This window comes from Lepidochelys kempii, chromosome 13, assembly GCF_965140265.1.
Source record: "Lepidochelys kempii isolate rLepKem1 chromosome 13, rLepKem1.hap2, whole genome shotgun sequence".
Lineage (NCBI taxonomy): Eukaryota > Metazoa > Chordata > Testudines > Cheloniidae > Lepidochelys > Lepidochelys kempii.
Window position 1 is genome coordinate 18,498,199 of NC_133268.1, and position 25,408 is coordinate 18,523,606.

The 25,408-nt window shown below is 39.6% G+C and overlaps 1 protein-coding gene across 8 annotated transcripts in view; it reads left to right on the plus strand.

Annotated features, from left to right (window-relative positions):
• The window catches only part of ZMYND8 (zinc finger MYND-type containing 8), a 120,360-nt gene that overhangs the window by 42,103 nt on the left and 52,849 nt on the right, over positions 1 to 25,408 (plus strand). For all 8 annotated transcript variants that reach the window (XM_073309526.1, XM_073309527.1, XM_073309528.1 and 5 more), the window contains 4 exons: positions 15,626 to 15,774; positions 20,797 to 21,015; positions 21,899 to 22,012; positions 25,076 to 25,168. In XM_073309526.1, coding sequence (XP_073165627.1) covers positions 15,626 to 15,774; positions 20,797 to 21,015; positions 21,899 to 22,012; positions 25,076 to 25,168 — 575 coding nt within the window. The remainder of the gene's footprint in view (positions 1 to 15,625; positions 15,775 to 20,796; positions 21,016 to 21,898; positions 22,013 to 25,075; positions 25,169 to 25,408) is intronic.

Consider the following 25,408-nt stretch of genomic DNA (forward strand, 5'->3'; position numbering starts at 1 on the left):
TAATGGATATTTGTAGTAAATGTATTTAAAAATGTAATATCAACTTTGTGTAGAACACACTTTCTCTTTGTAACAAAGAGTTTTGATGTGAAATGGAAACTACTGATAACAAATCAGTAGTTCTTGGCAGTATTAGCTAATTTAAAGAGTGTTGTCTAACTGGACAAGATTTCCTTGTGTTTTGAAGGGTCTGTAGTGACTTTTTCAGGCTACTTAGCAAATGATAGAAGCAATCTAAGATCCAGCTTCCAGATATTATAGTGATGGGCACTGAAACGATGTAGACAGACAAGCTAATTGAGATGAGAAAACACTCCACAAATTACTCCTTGGGGAATTCTGCACTACTGCGCATGGGCAGAATTTATGTCCCCCCAGATTTCTTTGCTTCCCCACAGAAAATGATTTTCTGACAGGGAAGCAAAAGGAAGCCACAAGAGTGGTCATGCAACCCTCCCCAGCAGTATGTTTCAGGTGCCCAGGGCAGCCAGCAGAGAGGTAAATGACTGTGGGGCAGAGGGCAGGATTGGGGAAGACCCGGCTAGTGGCTCCTACCCTGCGCCAAACTCAGATGCTAGTCCCAGCTGGGCTGGGGAGGACGGGACTTCCTCTTCCCCTGCACGGCATCTGGGGCTGGATCAGACCCATCCCCAGCTTTACCCCCCAGCTGCTGGAAGCTCTGCAAACTCCCCCCACCCACTTCTTGCACCCATCACTCCTCAGCTACAGGGGGAGGGATCCCTGTACAGGGAGCTGCTCCCCCTTCTGCCCAGCTCCCATGCATCCAGACCCCCCTCATACTCAGACCCTCCCACGAAGCCTCACAGCCCTTTGCACTCAGAATCCCACATCCCCTGATGAGCCCCACTCCTCCTGCACCACCCCAGCAAGCCACCCGGATCCCCACCCCACTGAGCCCCAACCAGCTGCATCTGGGTCTCCACCCCACTAAGCCCCACTCCCCCAGCATCTGGACCACCTACTGAGCCACCCCCCACAACCAGACCTCCCCTACTGAGCCCCAACCAGTTTCCCCTGGGCCCCCCTGCAGAGTTCCATTACTGTTGCACCCAGAACCCCCCAACAACCACTGTGCATCCAGATCCCCCCCTGCACCCAGATCCTCCACTGAGCTGCGTGCACGCAGATTGCCCCACACAGAAGCCTCTCAACCCACACCTGGATCCCCCCACACTAAACCCCTCCACATTTGAATCCTGCCTTGCTGAGCCTGCCTGCCAACACCTGGTGTACCTGGTACGGAGGGGTGGAGCCCTGGGGTTTTTCTGGGGCAGGCCTGGACCTTGTGCTGTGTCACAGTTGGGTGCAGCCTCACCGCTGAGTCCATGTCCCAGGGTGGGAGCTGCATAGTTAGCTCCCATCTCTGTGCAGCCAGTGGCTTGTGCTCCCCAGTGCCATGCTGGAGCCTCCACATTTATTTGACAAAATTTGCAGAATTTCAAAATATTGTGTGCAGAATTTTTAATTTTTTGGCACAGAGTGCCCTCAGGAATAACAAATACTTACGTGTCTTTGAGCAGTTCATTATAACATTTGGTCCTGTTTATTCAGTGGCCTCAGCCTCTGCTAGTAGTCTTAAGTAGTAAAGGAGTTAAACTCTGTCAGTAATTTAGTGTAGGGGAAATGTAATGTCATCAAGATAAGTGTTTTTAAATGAGCAGTAAGGTCCTGGATGCTGAGAGATCTTGACCCTTATTCTTCCACTGCAAAATACAAGGCACTTTGATTAAAGTTGTTGTAATCTGTCAGGGAAATTACCTTTTGAACCCAGCCACATGAGGATTTGAATCCACAAGCTCTAGCATCATCTAGATCCCTACACTACTGAGCCATCTGTTCCTTATAGGAAGGACTGTGCTAGTTAAGCATGAGGCTTCATTACAATAGCTGAATGGCTCCTCAAGGATCAGAACCATTGCCAAGCATCAGGCCAGACCTGTGACACCCCTGGCCTAAATTGAAGAGACCCTTATAATATAGTCTCTAAGGTGCCACAAGTACTCCTTTTCTTTTTGCGAATGCAGACCCGAAACATGGCACTTTATGTATTCACAAGCATGCAATGTTTGTGAGAAATCCAAGGAACTAGACTCTCATGACATGCTTTGTATTTTACAAAGGCAAAATTAAATTTTCTGATCCTTACCAATTCAACATTTAGAGGAGGATTAAATGCGCATACAACCTGAACTACCTCTTTACCTGTAAGAGGGTTCTCTCAGTGTTAGGATAAAGCGTGGGGGAGCTTGAGTTAATGTTGCTTATAGTGTGTTTGTTTTGTGAACAGAGGACTTCCATGTCCAGGATTCTTAAGATAGCATCTTTCACTGATGAGAGCACACCCAAAATTAGATGGAATTCAGAGAAGAATGGAAATGATCGAAGAATTGATTTTAGTCAGATAACTAATTTATAGATTATTTTTCTGAAGTAGCAATAACTACTACTCGCCCATAGTTTCTCTGTATGTATGTGAAAATCTATATAGGCTAGTATTAGGGAAGAAATTTCTATTGAGAGAGCTCATCTGGTTTTCCAGGTGGTTTTTGGGAGGGATGAGAGAAAGTGACAAAACGCTTTCGTAACATTACAACCACTATCTGCAGTATAATTATAAGTGTCTAGAAAAAGTGTCTAAAACTTGGCAAACTAGTCGTTTTCCTTCCCACTTCCCATTCTAACTATCTTTCCCTCTCAGTTGCTCTACTTTCGTTCTCTTGGTGATTTAATTTCACTGATTCTCTGACAACTAGAGATTCTTCCAGGTGACCAAACCTGAATTTCCTGGTTTAAAAAGCAGTTGGGAGAGAGAACTGATCCTTCCACAACCTTTCTCACTTTCTCACACACAAACAATTACATAAACCAAATTTTGACTATTTGCTGGTCACCTTTAAGTCTGGGAGAATTGTCCACTCTTAAATTCATTCAGTACATAAAATGGAGGCATACCGCTAACTGAGTTTCTCCTTGTGATCCCCATCACTGTAATATCTGAGCACCTCACAATCTTTCATGTATTTATCCTCACAATACCCTTGAATAGGGCAGTGCTATTGTTCCCATTTCACCAGTAAGGAACTGAGACACAGGGAGACTGGGCCAATATTTTTAAAAAAAGAAAAGCAGTACTTGTGGCACCTTAGAGACTAACCAATATATTTGAGCATAAGCTTTCGTGAGCTACAGCTCACTTCATCGGATGCATACTTCATGACAGTATGCATCATGACATAGGATGTCACTTCATGACAGTATGCATCTGATGAAGTGAGCTATAGCTCACAAAAGCTTATGCTCAAATAAATTGGTTAGTCTCTAAGGTGCCACAAGTACTCCTTTTCTTTATGCGAATACAGACTAACACGGCTGTTACTCTGAAACCTGTCCATATTTTTAAAGATATTTAGATGTAGTTTTGTTCAGCATTGCAGTGCCTAACTGATATAGGAGCCTAAATATAATTTTTAAAGGGATTTAGGCACTTGGGAGGCAAAATCCCGTTGAGGGTCAAGCATAGCCATCCCTAAATACCCTCAAAATCAGGCCCTAAGTAACTTGCCCAAGCAAGTCTCCCAAGTCTCCCAAGTATTGGGCTAGCCACTAGTTCCTTCACCATTTTACCATCCTTTCTCTAAGACCAGTATGATGTCTGTGAAGTAACTGAATTATCCTCTTGATCATTATAAAATTGTATATATTAGGTACATAAATGTGTAAAAAGGGCAGCTTTCTTCATGTAGAACAGTAAGACATTCCCATTTTATTGTAAGTATTCTAGCCTGTTCAGCTTGTTCTTGGCTGCAGATTTATGTTGAAGGCTTTTGTCTTAGGGAGATGTTGTCACATTTGGAAGATAGCAGTAAACTTCTGAAAATATTTTGAATGTGAAAGTGAAGTGACTAGTGAAACAGGATTTCCAGAATAGAAGATACATTTTGTGACTGTTGCTTAGCAGTACGCTGTGTATGTACTGATCATGCAGTGATACCAAGTACTTAATTACAAAGAGATGATTAAATTCTCACCTCTGTGTTAAAACGTATGAGATGAGGCCTAAAACATATGAGAATGCAGTAGCAAGAGTATCTGCAGCCTGGGGCTGCTGTCCCCCATGGAGAGGCCTTGTCACTAAGGGTATGTCTTCACTACCAGCATTAAAGCGCTTTAATGTGCAGTAGCAGCACCAGCACTGGGAGATAACAAAAGGGAAATATACATCACAAAGCTGTGATGTATATTCTGCTTGGATATTGCAGGTGGTATAATTGGGAGGTCCCCTATTTTTGATATCCAGATCTGTTACATGTTTCTTCAAGTCTGCTCTGCCAAATCAAACTTTGATGATATTGGCACTGGAGTCATAACTGCATCTTTCTCTTCTACAGTTCTTATCTTATAATAGAATTGTAAGACTGAAAGGGACCTCGAGAGGTCTCCTTGTTTAGTCCTCTGCACCCAAGGCAGGACTAAGTATTTTCAAGACCAGTGGTTCCCAAACTTGTTCCACCGCTTGTGCAGGGAAAGCCCCTGGTGGGCCGGGCCGGTTTGTTTACCTGCCGCGTCCGCAGGTTCGGCCGATCGCTGCTCCCATTGGCCGCAGTTCGCTGCACCAGGCCAATGGGAGCTGCTGGAAGCGGCGGCCAGTACATCACTCGGCCTGCGCCGCTTCCAGCAGCTCCCATTGGCCTAGAGCAGCGAACTGCGGCCAGTGGGAGCAGCGATCCACCGAACCTGCAGACGCAGCAGGTAAACAAACTGGCCTGGCCCGCCAGGGGCTTTCCCTGCACAAGCGGCGGAACAAGTTTGGGAACTACTGTTCTAGACCATCCCTGACAGGTGTTTGTCTAACCTGCTCTTAAAAATCCCCAATGACAGAGATTCCACAGCCTCCATAGGCAATTTATTCCAGTGCTTAACTAGCCTGACAGGAAGTTTTTCCTAATGTCCAAGCTAAACCGCCCTTGCTGCAGTTTAAGCCCATTGCTTCTTGTCCTATCCTCAGAGGTTAAAGAGAATGATTTTTCTCTCTCATCGTTGTAACAATATTTTATATACCTGAAAAATGTTATCATGTCCCTCCTCAGTCTTCTCTTCTCCAGACTAAACAAACTCAGTTTTTTTCAATCTTCCCTCATAGGTCGTGTTTTTTAGACCTTTAATTATTTTTGTTGCTTTTCTCTGGACTTTCCCGTTTGTCCACATCTTTTCTGAAATGTGGCACCAACACAGTACTCCAGTTGAGGAGCACAGAGTAGATCGGAAGAATTGCTTCCCGTGTCTTGCTAACAATACTCCTGCTAATACATCCCAGAATGATGATTGGGGTTTTTTGCAACAGTGTTACACTGTTGACTCATATTTAGCTTGTGATCCACTATGGCCCCAGATCCCTCTCCGCAGTACTTCTTTCTACGGAGTCATTTCCCCTTTTGTATGAGTGCAACTGATTGTTCTTTCCTAAGTGGAATACTTTGCATTTGTCCTTATTGAATTTCATTCTATTTACTTCAGACCATTTCTCCAGTTTGTCCAGATCATTTTGAATTTTAATCTGATCCACCAAAGCACTTGCAACCCCTCTCAGCTTGGTATTGTCCACAGACTTTATACATGTACTGTCTATGCCATTATCTAAATCATTAATGAAGATATTGAACAGAACTGGACCCAGAACTGATCCCTGCAGGATCCCACTTGATATGCCTTTCCAGCTTGACTGTGAACCACTGATAACTACTCTCTGGGAATGGTTTTCCAACCAGTTATGCACCCATCTTATAGTAGCTCTATCTAGGTTGCATTTCCCTAGTTTGTTTATGAGAAAGTCATGTAAGATGGTATCAAAAGCCTTACTAAAGTCAAGATATATCACATCTACTGCCTGCCCCCCTCCCCCCCACCCAAGGAAAAAAAAAAAAAAAGGCTTGTTACCCTGTCAGTGAAAGCTATTAGGTTGGTTGCTGACTGTTACTTAGCACCTTTTTATCTTCTAGGTGTCTGCAAATTGATTGATTAATTATTTGCTTATTATCTTTTTGGATACTGAAGTTAAGCTGACTGGTCTGTAATTCCCCAGGTTGTCTTTATTTCCCTTCTTAAAAATTAGCACTATATTTGTCCGCATATCTATTCAGGAGATACCATCATAGGGCCTAATCACATCAGCCACACTGTCAGAGGCTCGTTCACCTGCACATCTACCAATGTGATATATACCATCATGTGCCAACAATGCCCCTCTGCCATGTACATTGGACAAACCGGACAGTCTCTACGTAAAAGCTACTCACCAGCAACCACATACACACCACACAAAAAAAACACTAACTCAAAAGGGGTTTTTTTTGTTTGTTTTTCCCCCCCTCTCCTGCTGGTAATAGCTCACCTTACCTGATCACTCTCGTTACAGTGTGTATGGTAACACCCATTGTTTCATGTTCTCTGTATATATAAAATCGCCCCACTGTATTTTCTACTGCATGGATCCAGTGAAGTGAACTGTAGCTCACAAAAGCTTATGCTCAGATAAATATGTTAGTTCTCAAAGGTGCCACGAGTACTCTGAAACTAATGGCTCAGATATCTCCTCAGTCAACTCCTTGAGTATTCTAAGATGTATTTCATCAGGCCCTGGTGACTTGAAGACATCTAATTTGTCTAATTTCTAACTTCTTCTTTCCCTATTTTAGCCTCTGATCCTACCTCATTTTCAGTGGCATTCATTGTTAGATGTCCAATTGCTACTAAACTTTTTGGTGAAAACTGAAACAAAGAAGTCTTTTAGCACTTCTCTCGTTTTCACATTTTCTGTTGCCCTTTATGTCTCTATCTAGTTTAATCTTGTTTGTGCCTTGGCCTTTTTAATTTTGTCCCTACATGCTTGGATTGTTTATTTATATTCATCCTTTGAAATTTGACCTAGTTTTGACGTTTTGTAGGATTCTTTTTTGAGTTTCAGATCATTGAAGATCTCCTGGCCAAGCCATGGTTGTGTCTTGCCATACTTCCTATCTTTCCTGCGCAGTGGGAGAGTTTGCGCTTGTGCCCTTAATAATGTGTTTTTGAAAAACTGCCAACTCTCTTGAGCTGTTTTTCCCCTTAGACTTGTTTCCTATGGGATTTTACCTACCTCCCTGAGTTTGCTAAAGTCTGCCTTCTTGGAATCCATTATCTTTATTGTGCTTTACTATTTATTTATTCTTCTCTTCCTCTGATTTCCTTTTTTAAATAGGTACTCCCAAACTTTTGTAGAGGGGGAGAAGAGAAAGTAGGAGGAGGGAAATTTCATACTCTTAATTTTTTGCTTTCTATTCTTTGTAATATCCTACTTAGAAGTGTGAAAATAACTTCATATTGAGCAAACATGAATTTCTACTCCTGACTTCCTTTTAGGGGTAAACCATTTTTGTTTTATAAACAGTGGATGTTGTCACTTTTGTTCTTACATTTCATGTTATCAGTGGTGGATTTAAAATGGAAGGAAGACAGAGTTCCCTAGAATTTAGAGGACTGGGATTTCCCATTCAAGTATAGAAAGTTTAGGATAGTTGGTTAGATTATAGGTCATAATACTCTTCCTTTTTATTCCCAGCATTTTAATTTAATTTATAAAAATGCATTCTTCCTTCCAGCCCCATTTTTAAAAAGGATAATTATTTAATAAAAGTCTGGAGTTCCATCAACTCCAGACTTTGGAACTCTTTTTTTCTGTTGCTCTTTTTCTAGGGATAGTTTAGAAAATCATGAAATATAATCAAATCAACTTGTCCTTGCTTTTCCTAATCTGTTTGCTTCTCATCTCACTGACATTAACTGAGGCCATGTCTGTATATACACTTGCACCAATGTAATTAGAATGGTTTAGTTAAACCAATGAAACCTGTGTGGACACTTTTATTTCAGTTTAAGAGTTGCTTATTTCAGGTTAGTTTAAACATGTTTCTAAAAAAATAAAGCCCGGTCTACCTTTACACGTTTTACAGGCAGAGCTAAGTCTCTTACGGGTGTAATATTTTTTTCAAAAAAGCTATGCCTTTAAAAGCAAAGACAGTTATACCTGTATAAAACCGTATAGCTTATTTTGCTTCCCTGAATTGGAATAAGTTATACTGATATAAGCACTTTTTTATACCAGTATAACTGTGCCTATACTAGGGAGATTTTACTGTTTTTACTATGCTGACATAGTTGAAATGGCAAACTTTTCAGTGTAGACAAGGCCTAAGCTAAATCCAAAGAAGCCAGGTTTAAAGGAAAATAAGAATGTCCATCCCAGCCTTTTGCACTAGCTTAAGTAAATCATTTTAAAAATCACATCTTAAGTTAAACTGGTGCAACTCTGTGATGCATCCACTAGGAAAAAGTTGGGGTTTTTTAACCATGTGTAATATAGACCCTCTTTATCAGTGGTTCTTGACCCGCAGGCCGTTTGCGGCCCAATTAGCACACAGCTGTGGCCCATGAGACATCCTCAGGGCCATACAGGTAGCATATATATTGTGTGGATGTGGCCCACATAACACATAGGGATCTGCATATGTGGCCCACGCTGGTAAATGGGTTGAGAACCACTGCTCTATGTAGACAAGTCCTGACATCTTTAGTGCTGAGCAGGTCATGGTGTGTTCCCTGGTCATGTGACTTGTTTGTGTCACCTGACTAGTTTTTTGGGTGAGCATCATTGGAGAACCAAGAAGAAATTACATGTTTTTTACATCGGCACTTGCTCACATTGAGGTCAGCTGGGCTTCTATTATTGACTTCAGTTGGAGCTGGATGATTATTGTTGAGTGATGGCAGTGTGTGTATGCTTAGTGATGTACAGAACACAGAGGAAAACATGATAACTTCCTCTGAAACTTTACAGTGCAAGAAGATCAGATCTGTGGAATGTAATTGGAAGGATATTCTGTTCTTCTGTTTTATAATCTAGTTCCCTGCACTGTTTAAACCATATTACCGTACCATCATAACTTGTCCACTCGAGCTGGATTACTGTTATATAAAATTGGGCACCTAAGTAATCATAAACTGTGAAGATTAGGTTGCTTCAGGGTTAAGTATGTTTTGTTCTGTCTCATGGGGGCACAAGTTACTGCTCCTTCAGCCACATGATTACATGTGGAACTAATGGTTTTAACCTTTAGGTGTAAGCAGTTTGATTTCAGTCATTCCCCGGTGGATGATTGAGGAGAAATTTGTAGGCGCCCATGTCAGCACAGGCAGTATTAGGGAGTAGTTCATAATAACCCAATGAAAAACAAGAAGTGGGTTTAATAGGAGAATTTAGAAGGGTGCACGGCAGTGTCTATTCTAAGTCTCATCTGAAAAAAACTGTGTTAAAAGAACGTTAAGATTGTGAAGTCAAGCACTCAGAAGTTAAGAAATCCCAGAATTAGGTTTGCCTGTGCAACCATAATTTGACATCCTCTCCCCGCTCCATATGTGTGATGACACAGTCTTTAATTACATGTTCACTTACTGTTTTCTCCACAAGACCCTTTCCTCATTCAGTGCACAGGATGGATGGTGTTAACTGAATGGGAAGCCATTCAGTGTTTCTTTTCACACTTATCATTTGTGTAGCCATATGGCTCATTTACTGCTTACTATTTAAACCCTACATTGAATGCAGACATATTAATTTCTTCATGGGTTTTTCTGATCATGGGCACTCATTATAAACCCTAATAAATTTATCATTACACCATCCCTCTTTTACAGATGGGCAAACTAAAGCACAGAGAAATTTAAGGCCAAAATTGTCAAAAGTTTTCTTCTGATATTTGGTGTCCAACTTGAAAAACCTAGCTTCTGAGTACTCAGCATTATTATAGTACTTTGTATGTTCAGAGCATAGCTGGCATTGATTTCACTTGCAATTCTGAGTGCTCAGCACATCTGCAGATCAGACCCCAGGTATCTCAAGTTAGGCATCCAGCAAATGAAAAGCACACAAATTGATGGCCACACATGAAAAGTTTGGTTCAAGTGATTTGCCCAGCATGACAAGAACTTTGTGGGAGAGTCAGGGATAGAATCCTGGTCTCCAGCATATTAAATTGCCTCAAATTTGAGACCATCCTTTCTCTGTCTGCAGTACCTTGACTCATGCACTATAAATCTTTCAGTTTCATCAACAAATAAGGAAGGGGTTCTACAGACTACAACTTCCTTCCCAAAACACCCCTGAGTCATTCGCTGAGCATGGTCCATCTATCCTGTGCACTGAATGAATGAAGCATAGGTCCTGTGGAAAAAATAGTATGTGATTATGTAATTAAAGACTATATCATAATGCATATGCACAGGCATTCTTAATTCTGGCATTTGGAAATGTTTGCGTGTTTGACTTTGCAATCATACTTTTCACATTTTTTGTTAAAATGCCATCTTCTGAATTTTCAAATCAGCCAACTGAAAAAGCAGAATTTTTAGAATGTGGAACCATACTGATTCCCATGTGTATCATCAGCTGGTTTGGGGCCTTTAGATCCACAGCACAGATCTCTGCTACTTCAACTAATGGACTGACTGGTAGCAGTAATCAGCTGTTAGTGTCTATCTGGGCCAGTAGGGAATGAAACATATTTGGCCAATGGGTTTTACATCAGAGGACTGTAGAGACTCCAGAATCCTGGATTCCATTCCCAGTTCTGGAGGGGAATGTGCTCTAGCGGTTTCAGAACCTTCTGCCCCTGTCTCTTGGCCTTCCCCAAGCCTGACCCCTTCTATATCTTGTTTCCCTCAGTCTGTCCCAACCTTACCCCTCTACCCATCTTGCCCTGACTCCTGTATTTTTCTCCCCATCTTTTCCCTCCCTCCCCAAACTCAGTATCCTCACAGTTTTGTTCTTGGAATTGGTTTTGTTGAAACTATTCAAAAACATTCAGGGTGAAGTTGACATGACATGTAAAATTTTAGAATAAAATTATTAAAGTTTGGGAAAATTGTAAGGAACTGAAAACAAGCACTTTTTGTGGTAGGTCTCAGGCAGCCTTAACTATAGATGTCACCATCAGCTCTGCTTATAAACAGTTTCTACATAGACCTCAGTTTTGTTTCAGTGGCAATCAGTTGCTCTAAATTATATTGATATATATGTGGTGGGAGCGTGTTTACTGCTTGGAGGCGCCCAGTCTGTTCCTGACTCTGACTTGCTCAGTTGCTTCAGGCAAGTCCCTCTGTGCCTCCATTTTTTCATTGTCAAATGAAAATTATAATGCAGCATTTACGTACCTTATGTGATGGTTGTGAGATATCATTAATGTTTCCACAGGGCAGAGGCACCACCTTTCCAAAGTACCGGGGGGTTCTCAGTGAAACCCGGCTCTGCCCTAGGGCCCACCCCCACCCTTCCACTAAGGCCCCACCCTCACCCCGCCTCTACCCTCCCCACCCCCACCTAGCCTCTTCCTGCCCAGTTCTGCCCGCTCCCCCAAGCACCCCGTGTTCTTGCCCCTTTCCCCCTGCCCAGTCTTCTGCACACTGCAAAATAGCTGTTTGCAGCGGGTGGGAGGGGGAGAGAGAGGGAGGGGGAGGCAGTGATCTGTGGGGCCTGCCAGGAGGCACTGGAAGGGGTGGGGGGCATCTGATGGGGGGGCTGCTGTTGGTGCTCAGCACCCACCATTTTTTCCCTGTGGGTGCTCCAGCCCCGGAGCACCCACGGAGTCGGCACCTATGCTTCAAGACACTTCTCAGTATTCACTAAAGAATATTCTCAGGTGTTGTGTACACAAGAAAGTTGCACTGGTTTAAATTAAATTGATTTTTAAAACAGTTTAGTTAAACCAGTGCAAACCCTTGTGTGGTCATTCTTATTTTGCTGATTAAGAGTTAACTTAACCCTATTCTTAGGCAGTTTAAACCAGTTTTATTTAGTTTTTTGTTTAAATAGACTAGGAATCTATTTAAACTAAACCAAAATAAACCACTCTTAAATCAAAAGTGATCACACAGCCTTTTGCACTAGTTTAAAAGAATATCTTTAATTAAACCAGTGCAACTTTCTGATGTAGGTAGGGCCTCAGATGAATAGTCCTTTGAACGTGCCTTTTCTTGGTTGTACCTTCCTCCATCTGATTTTCTTGTTTTTGCATGTGGTGGTTTTATTTTAAATGGTTATTTTATTTCATCATGTTGTTGATTGATAGTCACTGGCCAGAGATCTGCTACAGCGCTTGTGGGCCTCCTGGGAGATGCCACACAGCACTGTACCTGTCCTGGGAAATAACTGCCCTGTCTAGAAAATTCCAGATAATCACTTTCTGCTGTACTGCCTCTAACATTAGAAGACATATTTAGTTCCAACAATTAACTCCCACCATCCTCTTCGTTCTCAGTTAATCAGCCTATCATAATTACTGTTGTTTGATTGACCCCGGCTGAGAAGAGTTCATTGCTAATTGGGATAGATTCTGTTGGTGTTTTCATAAATATGTTTGGGCTAGCACAAGCACCTTCTTAGCCAACAGTTTCTCTTTTCCATAGTTGTTTATATTCTTCTCCAAGTCTGTGATTTGTGTGCATTATCCAAATACATCCCAATATCATAGACATACTTTCTGACATACTTTCTGCCGGTAGTACAATCCTTGCTGGAGCATTTCCTGAACTTGCACAATGAGCAAACTTAATTGCTTCAGCCTCTCAGTATTTATTTTCTCAAGCTGTTGGTTTCCTGAGACCAGCAGCTGTGTTAAGATTCTGCACGTATTTGTGACTGGGCTTGTGGCCAAGAATGTTCAGTTACATGAGCAACTGTCTGTAACTGTCTGGGGCACATGACTTTTGTAGCTGGTTGGACACCATTCTACTTTTTCTAGCTAGTCTGATTGCTCATGGCTGTATAAAACACACAATCTCTGTCAATGACATTTAGAAAATTAAATATGCAGACATATGTTAGTCTTTTGACAATGATCTGCACAGTTGTGGCAGACCAAGATTTAATTCCCAGTGTCACACTTAGGCCTTAATGTCTCGATGAGACTTTTTTACACTGCTGTAAGTTCATCAGTGCAAATCACCTAGTCTATACATGCTGCACCAGAGTAGTGCAGCTACACTAGTTCAGTGAAACCCAGCATATTATTACTGTGATTTTATTGCCATAGTGCATAGGAACCCCATGCATACTCCAGGACCCCATTGTGCTAGGCACTCTACTAGCACAGAACAAAAAGACTGTCCTGGACAAGGTGTTAAGCACTGATAGTGAGAGAATAGGCTAGTCCATTCTGCCTCAGGTTGTGAGAGAAAGAGAATGCCTTGTGTCTGAACAGGTTACATCTTTAGAAATGTAAAGGTAGATATTGATGAACTAGGAAGAAGATCTTACCTTTCCCTTGGAGGAGGGCGGCTGCCACACATACCCTTGTTTACGCTAGCTGTACTGGCAAATCTTCATCATGGAGATTTGGCTTATACTGGCAAAAATATTTTTTAAGAATGGCAAACTTTTTTAGACTAGACTAGGCCTTACGGGGGTGGATGTTAAGGGAGTGTGTGTGTGTGTGTGGTCTGTGTGCATATGTGATGCAGGAAGAGGATGGATGGACTTGCTGATGAACAGTAAATGTTACTCTAGAGTTCATTTTGTCCTGCCATTTCAGTATGAACTCTGTGACGTGATGTGCAATATCATATGAATCTATGTAATTCTGTTGCATCCCTCTGGATCTAAACAGGTCTCACAATACAGTTTAGTTAAGAGTGCTACATCTTTTGGGATGTTTTGTAAATCAGCAAAATTGCTTCATGTTAGAAATGGTTAGTGTTAGGCCATGTCTACACTACAGCCACAGCTGTGGTGCATAATGTAGACCCTTCCTAAGTTTTTCTGTTGATATAGTTAATCTACCTCTCTGAGAGGTGGTACCTAGGTCAATGGAAGAATTCTTCGTTCGACCTTCTCGCATCTACACCAGGGGTTACGTCAACCTAACCGCAGTAATCAAGACACAACATTTTTCACAGCCCTGATTTTTAAGTGTAGACCTGTTTCAGTTTGGCAGGCATTTGTATGAAGGGGAGAAGTGACTGAAGAGACCCATTGGAAAAGTCTCCCAAACTTTTTTTTAACCTGTTTTGTTTCAGACTTTTACTGCTCTGTTTGTTCATTTAAAAAGTTTAAGGAAAATTTAAGCCAGTGTTAAATTAAGCCTGTTAAGTAATTTGACAAACCAAAGGTGAATGCTAGACTTATTCAGTAAGAGCTGATTGTCTACTACAGCTGATCACTTAATTGTACCTTCTAAAGTATGGCAGTAAATTCTTTGTAACCCAGCCAAACTTTCCGTGTTCATTAGAAATCAGTTCAATTTGGTAACAAGGAAAAAAAATCAAAAATCCTCATATATTGTGTTTCCACCAGTATCTTTTGACTCACTGTCAGTCCTTTCTCACAAGAGACAGTTTAAATAGAGGTTAACCTTTTCTTGACCATAAATAATTCCTCTTAAAGATCTTAATCAAACACAAAAATCGAGGCCAAGAATAAAAACGGTAATAAATTCAAAATTTATAATAGGTCCTTTGAGGATCTCAAACCTATTACTTAATTTTTCAGTGGGGAACAGATAATGCTTAAAATCCTGGTTGGAGGCTTCATTTGTTGGTAGCTGGTTAGTTTGTTTTTTAATGTGAGAAAGAAGGCTCACTTGATGGGTGTTCATTGAAGCAAGCTGGTCAGGTTGTTTTAGGGGGCTGAATCTTTCTTCCCGGTCCCTTCACATTTTTGCTTGGTTTTCACAGATACAGTTATAAGCAGTTTGAAGGAGAATGTTAGTAGGAGGAACTTTGTTTGAGAGACGGTGTAGTCTAGTGGTTAGAGCAGTTAGGATTCTATAGTTGGTTCTGCCACAAACTTGCATGATGTTGGACAAGTTACTTCATCGCTTAGTTGTGGCTTATTTAGTAGATACTTCAACAGGGATCTTATGATGTTAAAAATTCATGTTTGAAAAAGTTTTGAGATCTTGAAATGATATGTGCCATAAATGTACAAATATTACTGTTTTGGGGACATATGTATGATATCTTTGGGACCAAAGAAACAAGTGAAATTTTCCTAGATCAAAAATGTCAAAGGTTTATTGAAATAAAGGGAAGAAAATCTGGACTACTCATTTACCACGTATTAATTTGTGACTCCTATATTCCCCTTCTTCAGCTTTATAGCCTCTGGTTCCCACTGTGTTACTTGACCTATTGCTATCAAGAATTACAAATATCGGTGTATCTTTGCTTCTTAAACTTAAGGTATAACTCTAGTAAAGAACTATTCACTGCTACGCATCATCATTGTATCCCGTATGCTTCAGAATTACTCATGAAAACAAGAAAAGTTTATTTTAAATTTAAACCTGAGTGTAAGCTGAGAGCTTTCTAACAGCATGTATGAGCATTGCATAGCTATGTCCCAGCTACCAATTTTATCAACTACTTGTAGAAGAGAGATTGAGAAATAGTGCTCTATTCAGTGAAACAGTAAAGAAATGCAAACTGCAGAGCTATGTAGGTCTTGATTGGATGCATTTTCAGCAGACATTTCAGGAAGTATATTATGGACTCTTTAAATGTGTTAATGTATTCGTTATAGATCCTGGCTCTGCCGAACGCACAGCACAAAAGAGGAAGTTTCCCAGCCCTCCACACTCTTCCAATGGCCATTCCCCGCAAGATGCATCTACGAGCCCTATTAAAAAGAAAAAGAAACCTGGCCTATTGAACAGTAACAATAAAGAGCAGGTAACGGAACTCATTGTCTTAATGCGATAATAGCGTATGAAATAATTAAAGGCTGTGATGAGAATGAACCTGGAGCTTTCTCCTCTTTACTCAGTTTCATTTTGTACTGCAGATCTCCATTAGCTGATTGTGGTGAATGTACAAGATAGCTAATAGGCCTTTGTCTTCCCTAATATATGTGGAAACAAGGGGCACGCTGTGAAGCCAAAACCCAGGAAATTTAAACCCAATCAAATGAAATGCCATTTTTCTTAGCATATTGCCAACACGTGGACTTCTGAGCAAAAGAAGTTATTGAGGAATATATTATAAATTAATTAATTTAGCTGGATCTTTTAAAAGGACAAAATATATTCATAACAATATTTGTCATCATTAATATGGAAATAGTATCAGGAAAATCACAACCCAGGTCTGAGAAGGATTTCCTCTCCCCCCTTACCTCTGTTACAAGCATTGACAAGTATCCAGGTGCTTTTCCCCTGAATTCCCCTGGAATTTTTCCCCGAATCACTGGATAGTGGCCATTGCCTAAATCAAACCAGATGAATCAAAGGGTCACCCTCATTGTGGGTATTTTTATTTTCTGTGTCCAGGTGAAATTACAGGTGCACCATATGATACTGTTCAGAGTTTACCTGATCTGCTGGAACAAATTCAGAAGCTGGTTTGTGTGTCCTCTGAAAACTGGGCTTCTGTGCACTATCTCCTTATTAAAGTTTCATGAAGGCTGTAAATTAATGGCAGTTAATTCAAGTGATTAATGGAAAACAAATTAACTAGATTAAAAAAATTAGTCACGATTAATCACAGTTTTAACCACACTGTTAAAAAATAATAGAATACCAATTTAAATTTATTTTAAATATTTTTGGATGTTTTTCTACATTTTCAAATATATTGATTTCATTTACAACACAGAATACAAAGTGTACAGTGCTCACTTTATATTACTATTTTTATTACCAATATTTGGACTGTAAAAAAGGTAAAAGAAATCCACTCAATCTACAAGTCCACTCAGACCTACTTCTTGTTCAGCTAATCACTAAGACAAACAAGTTTGTTTACATTTGTGGGAGATAATGTTGCTTGCTTCTTATTTACAATGTCACCTGAAAGTGAGAACAGGCATTCTCATGGCACTGTTGTAGCCAGCATGGCAAGATATTTACATGCCAGATATGCTAAACATTTATATGCCCCTTCATGCTTCTACCACCATTCTAGGGGATATGCTTCCATGCAGATGATGCTGGTTAAAAAAAATGTGTTCATTAAATTTGTTACTGAACAACTTGGGGGAGAATTGTTTGTCTCTTGCTCCGTGATTTTATGCGGATTCTGACATATATTTCGTATTAGGGAAATCTTGGATGATGACCCAGCATATGTTGTTTGATTTAAGAACACTTTCACTGCAGATTTGACAAACGCAAAGAAGGTACCAATATGAGATTTCTAAAGATAGCTACAGCACTCAACCCAAGGTTTAAGAATCTCAAGTGCCTTCCAAAATCGGAGAGGTACAAGATGTGGAACATGCTGTCAGAAGTCTTAAAAGAGCAACTTCGATGTGGAAACTACAGAACAGGACCCACCGAAAAAGAGTATCAACCTTCTGTTGATGGCATCTGACTCATGATGATGAAAATGAACTTGCAGTGATCCACACTGATTTGGATCATTATTGAGCACAACCCGTCATCAGTACTGTACACTTTGTATTCTGTGTTGTAATGGAAATCAACATATTTGAAAATATAGAAAACACACAAAAATATTTAAATAAATAGTATTCTGTTATTGTTTAACAGTATGATTTAAAATTGCAATTAGGACTTTTTTTTAAACTTGCGATTGATCATGTTGAAATTTTTTAATCATTTCACAGCCCTAAGTTCCATTTTAAATATTAGATGCTTTATTCTTTAATTTTTACTTTCTCGTGCCAAATAATCACTTCACATTTATCTGCAAGCAACTAATGAGAAATTTTTTTTCTAAAGCAGTGGAGTCCAAAAGTCACCCTGAAATTAATGGGCATTCTTGATTTCTTTCTTGTTTTTGATAAGACAAAACTGGGGATTTGTAGTGAATCTGTTGGTCTTATTGCTGAGCCACTCTGAAAGTGAACTGTTTACCATGTAAATTGACCGCCTGTCCTATTAACCCTTAAAGGTAATCTGAAGACTGGTGTAGAAATTTGTTTTATACCCTTTTTGCTGCTTTATAATGTACAAAGAAGGCTGAGAGTATGTTGAATTTTAAGTGGTCCATTTCTGCTTGATGCCAATGTTAGAATTGTTAGAATAAAACATATGGAATATTCTGTTTTTCTGAAAGATAACATGCTAGAAATTATTTTGGGAAAGTTTTATGGCCTGTGTTATGCAAGAGGTCAGACTAGATGATCCTAGTGGTCCCTTCTGGCCATGAAATCTGTGAATCTGTAACCAAAGAGTTATGGAGTCAGAGAACATGTATAAAACAGGTTGAAAAATTAGAGCTCTTAACTAGACAGTTATCACATAAGCCTTCTTGGCTGCAGCTCATTTTTCTAGCTAGCAATAACTCTTTTTCACACAACTGGGTAAAGCATCATATTGATTTTTCCAAATCAGTTTGTAAATATTACTGTAGTTTTCTTTAGTTTTTCTATTTTATTAGTCAGCTCATGTTAACTTAATATAAATACAGACTGTAGGCAATAAGCAAGCCCCTTTTAAAACCAAGAGACTAGGTACTCGAGCCTGACTTGACTAGCTGGGAGAGCGTGGAAAGCTGCTGCTTTAACTCATAGAGAAAACAAGTTTTTCGAGAGGAGGGTTACTACTATGTTCAATGCTGAATTTTAATATATTAGAACATTTTGCTATGGTCAGAAACCAAGTGTGCGGATGTCTTTTTTTTAGGCAAATGAGTCTGTCACTTTCAGTCCTTCAGGCTCTTTTTTTGAGCCCCATGAATGTATCTCACTGGTCAGCTCAGCTGCTCAGCCTGGCTCAAAGGAAGGGAGGTGATGAATGTTTAAAAGATGCAAGCACCATCATGTTAACACTTAGTTGCCCATGACTTCTAGAAAACTGAAACTTCTATTTAGAAACAAGAAAAGGAGTACTGGTGGCACCTTAGAGACTAACAAATTTATTTGAGCATAAGCTTTCGTGAGCTACAGCTCACTTCATCGGATGCATTGAGTGCATGCATCCGATGAAGTGAGCTGTAGCTCACGAAAGCTTGTGCTCAAATAAATTGGTTAGTCTCTAAGGTGCCATCAGTACTCCTTTTTTTTTTGCGAATACAGACTAACACGGCTGCTACTCTGAAACCTATTTAGAAACAGTTATGACAATTTTCTTATGTCTGTCTTGGGTGTGGATTTCTAAGGAAGTTTTTATGAAAACAGTATCTTTGCTCAGGAAATTTATCTGCTGCTTATTCCCCAAGTGAAGTCATAAGGTATTTTAAATTACATTGGGAATTTGCACTTATTTCAGCTGTTGGTGATCTGTACTCAGAGTAGCTGGATGGGTGAAAACCCCAAGTGTACTCTAGGAAAACTAATTTGCACCCATGCGCCCTTGCTCAAGTACTAAGTATGTTTTAGCAGTGCAAATTACAGCTTTCCCTTTGCACTTGGGGTTTTCACTCTCACAGCTACATTTGTAGTTTGTTACAATTTCAACAACTGACAGCCAATTCCTAGTGTATATAATGCCTTCTACAGTATCTCTAATCCCACGATTTCAGAAGTCTTTACTAGTATATGTATTACATATGCATAACCTCTAATGTTATATTACTGTATATAAAAGCATGTGAGCAGGGGGAGCCACTTAACCCATCTCTATGGTGGAAACACACAGTACCTGTTTAGTAGTGCACAACAGTGCTGCATATCACTTAAGGATAGAAAGAGATGAGTACTACCAGATTTAATTGAAATCTCAGGTGAATATAATATCAGCCATACTGGAAATTGACTAGGATAGTATTGTTAAAACCTCTACCCTTGCCAAAAGTGCTGTGGGATATTTAGAGGCTAAAAGTGATCTGTCTACATCTCTGGAAAAAAAAAGCACCTTCAGCTGGAATGATACAGAGGGAAGAGTATTACTTCCTGCACCACCTACTTTGTCCTCTGTTCAGCTGTGTAGCTTTAGAAATCTAACAAGATCACAATCTGAGTTGATGAGACTGATGGCCTTTGTGATATTAGTCATGTCCAGAGCAACCAGTTATGATGTCACACACAATATTATGGTTTGACTTTAAATGAGGAATAATAGTGAATAAACTTTGTCTAAAATTAGGATAACTTTTTTCAAATTATCCCTAATAATTAATGAAGGTGGAAAAGAATAGAAAATTAAGTGCCATCAGTGGAATAATTCCAAATGGAATATTCTTTTCAATTTCCCAGGGCATGTTAGCAGCTCTTCAACAAAGGACTAGTAAATTTAGGGAGCGTGGGGTCAGTTTGGCCCTGTCAGGCATGCTTTTTGAAATGTTATTGATGGTGATTTTGCCGTGACCTATGCCAGCACTGAACTACTTTCATTTATAGTTAAGGGGATTTTTGTGCAAACAGTTACCGCAACAGTGCCAATTCCTGCTGTAAGGAAAGTTGTGGAGACTGCAAGTCTTAGCTTGCATTGCTCCTTATTGGGAGACCTGTCACCTCTAAAGGGCACATCTCTGTATTGAATATGAGGGTATCTACAAGTCTTGTTACTGGATTATATCTCCTACACGCTGTATCCTTGTTTCCCTCTATCTCCCCAATTTGTTTTCAGTCATAAATTCAGTGTGAGCCATTAGTTTGCATATCAGTAGAGAGTAAACCTATTTACAAATATCCATTCTGCATTTAATGAGATAATGTACCTGCACAAATGCTAAACGAGCTCTGTAAACTGCTGTTTGTTTTTTATTATGAATATTGTTGTTTATTTATTACTTACTTGAAAATACAGATTTGTTTTGAAACCAAACCTGTCTTTCTTGCCTACATTTCAGTCAGAACTAAGACATGGTCCGTTTTACTATATGAAGCAGCCACTCACCACAGACCCTGTTGATGTTGTACCACAGGATGGACGGAATGATTTCTATTGCTGGGTTTGTCATCGGGAAGGCCAGGTCCTCTGCTGTGAACTCTGTCCTCGGGTTTATCATGCTAAGTGTCTGAAACTGACAGCGGAACCAGAGGGTGATTGGTTTTGCCCAGAGTGTGAGGTTAGTTGGATATAAGGACCTGTGTATGTGTCTCGTGTTCTTGAGATTCGAGGGAAATTGTCACACAATCAGAATTAGTTCTCCTTTTACTCTGTTTGGACTTCTGTTATTGTGAGTGCACCTTGGAAAAGGTAGTAGAAGGGGTAGTACGAAGACCCTTCTGTTGTCTTGAGTATCTAGATAACTTTTGTTTTCTAACCTGAATCTTCAGCTTCCTTTGTTTTCCCGTCTGGAGAGAAGCTACATTTCAAAGAATTATCACTTTGTCAAGTACCTCTAATTCTGCAGAGTTTGGCTAATTTAACTTCTGCTCCCTCCGTTAGTGAGCAGATCAGCTCTACAGCAATGCATAAAAAATTGCTCTGTTGGGCCTACAAAACAGTGGGTATTAATATTATTTTTTCTTGAGAGGAATAAGTAAACATTTACTCATACTTTTTCAGTGATTCTTGGGAACAGAACTGTACATTGTCTCATTATTTCAATATTAGTAAATCCCACATACCAATTTGAGCATTTATTGGGTTAGAACCTAGATAATTTTCTTAAGTATTCATATCATAATTCCATAGTCAAATTTGGGAATTGAAGTACTCCATATTCACTTTAATAATAATAATTAATTAATAATGTAGTAGAAATGGATATAATTTTCTTGTCTTTTTAAAATTTTTCTGATATATTCAGCTTATATGTTGTGTAAAAGAAATTTCTGAGAAATAAGTTATATTTGTTGTGTTACACTGTCAGCACTGTTGTAGTTTCATGGGATGGCTCTTACCACCCACTTGAATAATGAAGGGACATTTTAATGTAAAATAGTCATGAAAAACAGTCATCAAGAAGTTTTTTCTGATTAAATATTTGTAATCTTAATTTGTAGAAAATTACTGTAGCAGAATGCATAGAAACGCAGAGTAAAGCTATGACAATGCTCACCATTGAACAGCTATCATACTTGCTCAAGTTTGCACTACAGAAAATGAAACAGCCAGGGGTAAGGAGAATATTTTTTACATTAGACTTGCATGTATAATTTAATTCTGCATAGTTTATTTCCTTTTATTGATCTTGATTATGGCATAGCTTATTGTATATTTGATTTTGAGCTAGTTAGTCACCCACATATATCTGTAGTTGTTGATGGTAAACAGCAATGTAATTTATTATGGTGATGGGTAATCTGTTGGTATGCATGTAAAATGAAAGATTTCCTGGTATCAGTGTAGACAGCATCAGTATTAGCACAGCTTTGGATGATAATGTTGTTCTTCTGCTTAAGTATTTTATTTATAGTCTTTGATATTCACCATAGAGTCTGAATGATCAAAAACCTCACTCTATGTGTAAGGTGTAGGCCCAATTTTATAGATGGAGGAACTGAGGCTCAGAGTGCTTATGTGACTGTTCCCAGATCACCCAGGAAGCCTGTGATTGAACTGGGTACAGAACCTAAATCTCATGAGTCCCAGTCAAGTTCAGCAGTCCTAAAGTTTTTCAGTTGCTGTATGAGATCCAGGGATTAATTGAGGAATAAATTGAAGGAAGAATTAAGCTAGCAGTTTAACAATATTTAGAGTAGATATAGTGAAACTACAAAATAGAATTCAACACTTCCCACTCAACAAAGGTGAATGGGAAATGAGGGCCTAAGCCATCAATTTCTACACAGTCAAAGCTTGCTGCTGCTTTTTTTGAGCAGCAAAATCGTGTGCTTGAATGTTTCTCCAGGGCTTAAGGGAAGGAATCCTTTCTAGCTATTCACTAGCGGCATTGCTGCTCGGTGGCTACAACTGTAGGCATGGCCTAACCACAAAGTTGCATTGATTTAATTAAAAGGGTGGTGGTACATTGGTTTATATCTGCTTTGTATTGGTTTAGTTTGCAACTTTTCTGTACATGTGCAAGATAAATTTAGGGTCTAGAGTAGTCTCCGCAGAGGGCATGTTTCTACACAATCTTGCACTTGTTTAGTTAAACCAGTGTGGATCCCCGTGTGGACAGACGTATATCAGTTTAAAACTGTTTTATCAGTTTAGCTTGCTCCCGTAAATTTACAGAGGAATCTGAGATTGGGGAGTGGTATGGAGCAGACTTGTTATGTCATGCTTAATCTTTGCCTGATCCTGGGTCTGGCCAGGGGATGATTCAGAAACTGACAGAACTCAAAGCAGCTTTAAAATTGTGCTTGGCTGCCTTTGGCTCCAAGGAGCTACTCTAACAGCCAGAGATTATCAAATTGCAAGTGTGGTCCAGCCATGACCCCGTTTTCCTAGCAATTTCTTCTGTTCTAAGCCAGCAGTACACCACCTGCTGACGGAATCCTCAGAAGGCTGGTTAAGGTGGCTCTGACATACAGGAGTCTGTCTCGGCGTCTTAGTTTTATCCCTCAATTGCCTTAGGTCTGGAACTTTTAGGAGGCTTCAATTGTCACCTTCATCCCACTCTCCCTCTGCAAGCCTGTGCGGATTTCAAGGACTAGTGATAAAGAAGTAAATTTGACTAGGATCTTCTAGATGATTTGTCAAGGATTGTTTCAAATCCTTTGTTAATAAACTGCTTTCCATTCCCATTCCTACACAGACGATATTATAGAACCGGAAACTCAGAAAATGACTGTGGGTCCACAGTATTACAGTAAGAAGTAAGGTTATGAAAACAAGAGTTTGAGTCATTGGCTCTTACCAGTTCTGATCTCTTTTATATAAATACTTTAGCAAAACAATAACAGCAGTTTCTAGGAAGACCATCATCTTGAGTATTGTTGAGTTTTGTCCTTTGAAAATCTTCTAACTCTGGTGTTGTAAATCTCGTGCTATTATAATGAGCTATTAGAAATTATAACTGCTGCTTTTCAGAAGCAAAATTACATTGTTCGTTTACAAAAGAGTATGCCAAGAATTATTATCTATGCATTTTGAAAATGCAGCTAGAAAGATTTTGCTTAATGAATATATTTGGGGTATTTCCTCCTTCAGGCTTGTGACTAACACCTGTCAATCAAGATATAGTATTTTTAAATTGAAGCTGATTATCTCTGGAGTATTATAGTCCATATATTCTATAAAAATATGGTACTGTGTGCCTTTTATTTGTTAGGATTTTTATTATTTATATCCTGAAATATAAAATAGATGGTACAACAAAATGCTCACTCGCTCTCTCCGTGTGTGTGTGTGCGTGCGTGCGTGCAATAGGATCCTCCTAATCAGGATGACCCAGTCTAGAGAGTTTTGCCCTTATTAAGCAGAATTCAGTGTTAAAATAAAATGCTACTTTATATTGGTTCCCTGTTTCTGTAATTCAGTCACAGGAAACCAGTTGGTTCATGAAATAATTAAGGTAACGCAAATCTGTCTGAATTTCTCCCTCTTCCCTGCAAACTAGGATAAAATTTGGCAGCTGGAGAAATACAGAGCCATCAAGTTTCTGAGGGATTTTGTGGTACTGGGAGATTGAAGTGGGCTAGCTGTAAACAGCATCTAATAAGGGAGAATTAAAACAGTTCTGCTTTGTTAAGCCACCTTTGATAAAGGTATTCTGAGGAGAAATGAGGCACTGTCAGGGTGTGAGTGTCAGAAAGACCAGAAATCTTTCAGGTATCTCAGCTGAGCAGAATTACTGTCCTAGTTGTGCAACAATCCTTATATTGGGTTAAATTTGTTTCTCCCCCCTTAAGTGGTTTGTACTGTACATAACATCAGTCTATCCCAAAAAAGCCTGATGGAAAAATACAATATCTGATACTTCCTAATTGTTTTTAGAAAAGTGTAAGTTGGAGGCCTTATGCTCTTATAGCTGTTTCTAAAAAAATGATTTAAATCCAGGCCTGTGGCTACCAGAGGCTGAACATACCATGAAATGAACCCCCTTTGGTCCATTCTGTTCTGTTGTAGCCTTTTTCTTCTTCATTAATTGTATTATCGGTAGTTCCAAAGAAGTACTTTTGCTCAGACCTCCCAGTTAGAAGTAGGTTTAGGGCAGGAATTGCAAATGTTGGGCTGGTGAAGCTGTTTGGTATTGGTAATATGTGGTTTGCTTGTTTTTTTCTTTTTAACAGACAGAGCCATTTCAAAAGCCAGTTTCACTGGATCAACACCCAGATTATGCAGAATATATCTTTCATCCAATGGACCTTTGTACATTAGAAAAGGTTGGTTTGCATTTAGGGGAAGAAGCTTTATTTTAAAGTTCAGTTACTTTAGTTGGGATTGTTTTGGTTTTTTATACTGTTTGTAAGTATTTTGGTACTGATTTGTGTTAATGATACCTGTTTCTAAAATCAGTGTAATACCATTTTACTATTTAATTAATCCTCCTGCCCTTACTGGGTCCTTGTCTCACTTTTGTGGGTAAATCTGCAGATACTTACTGCATAGTCTTTACTGTATCT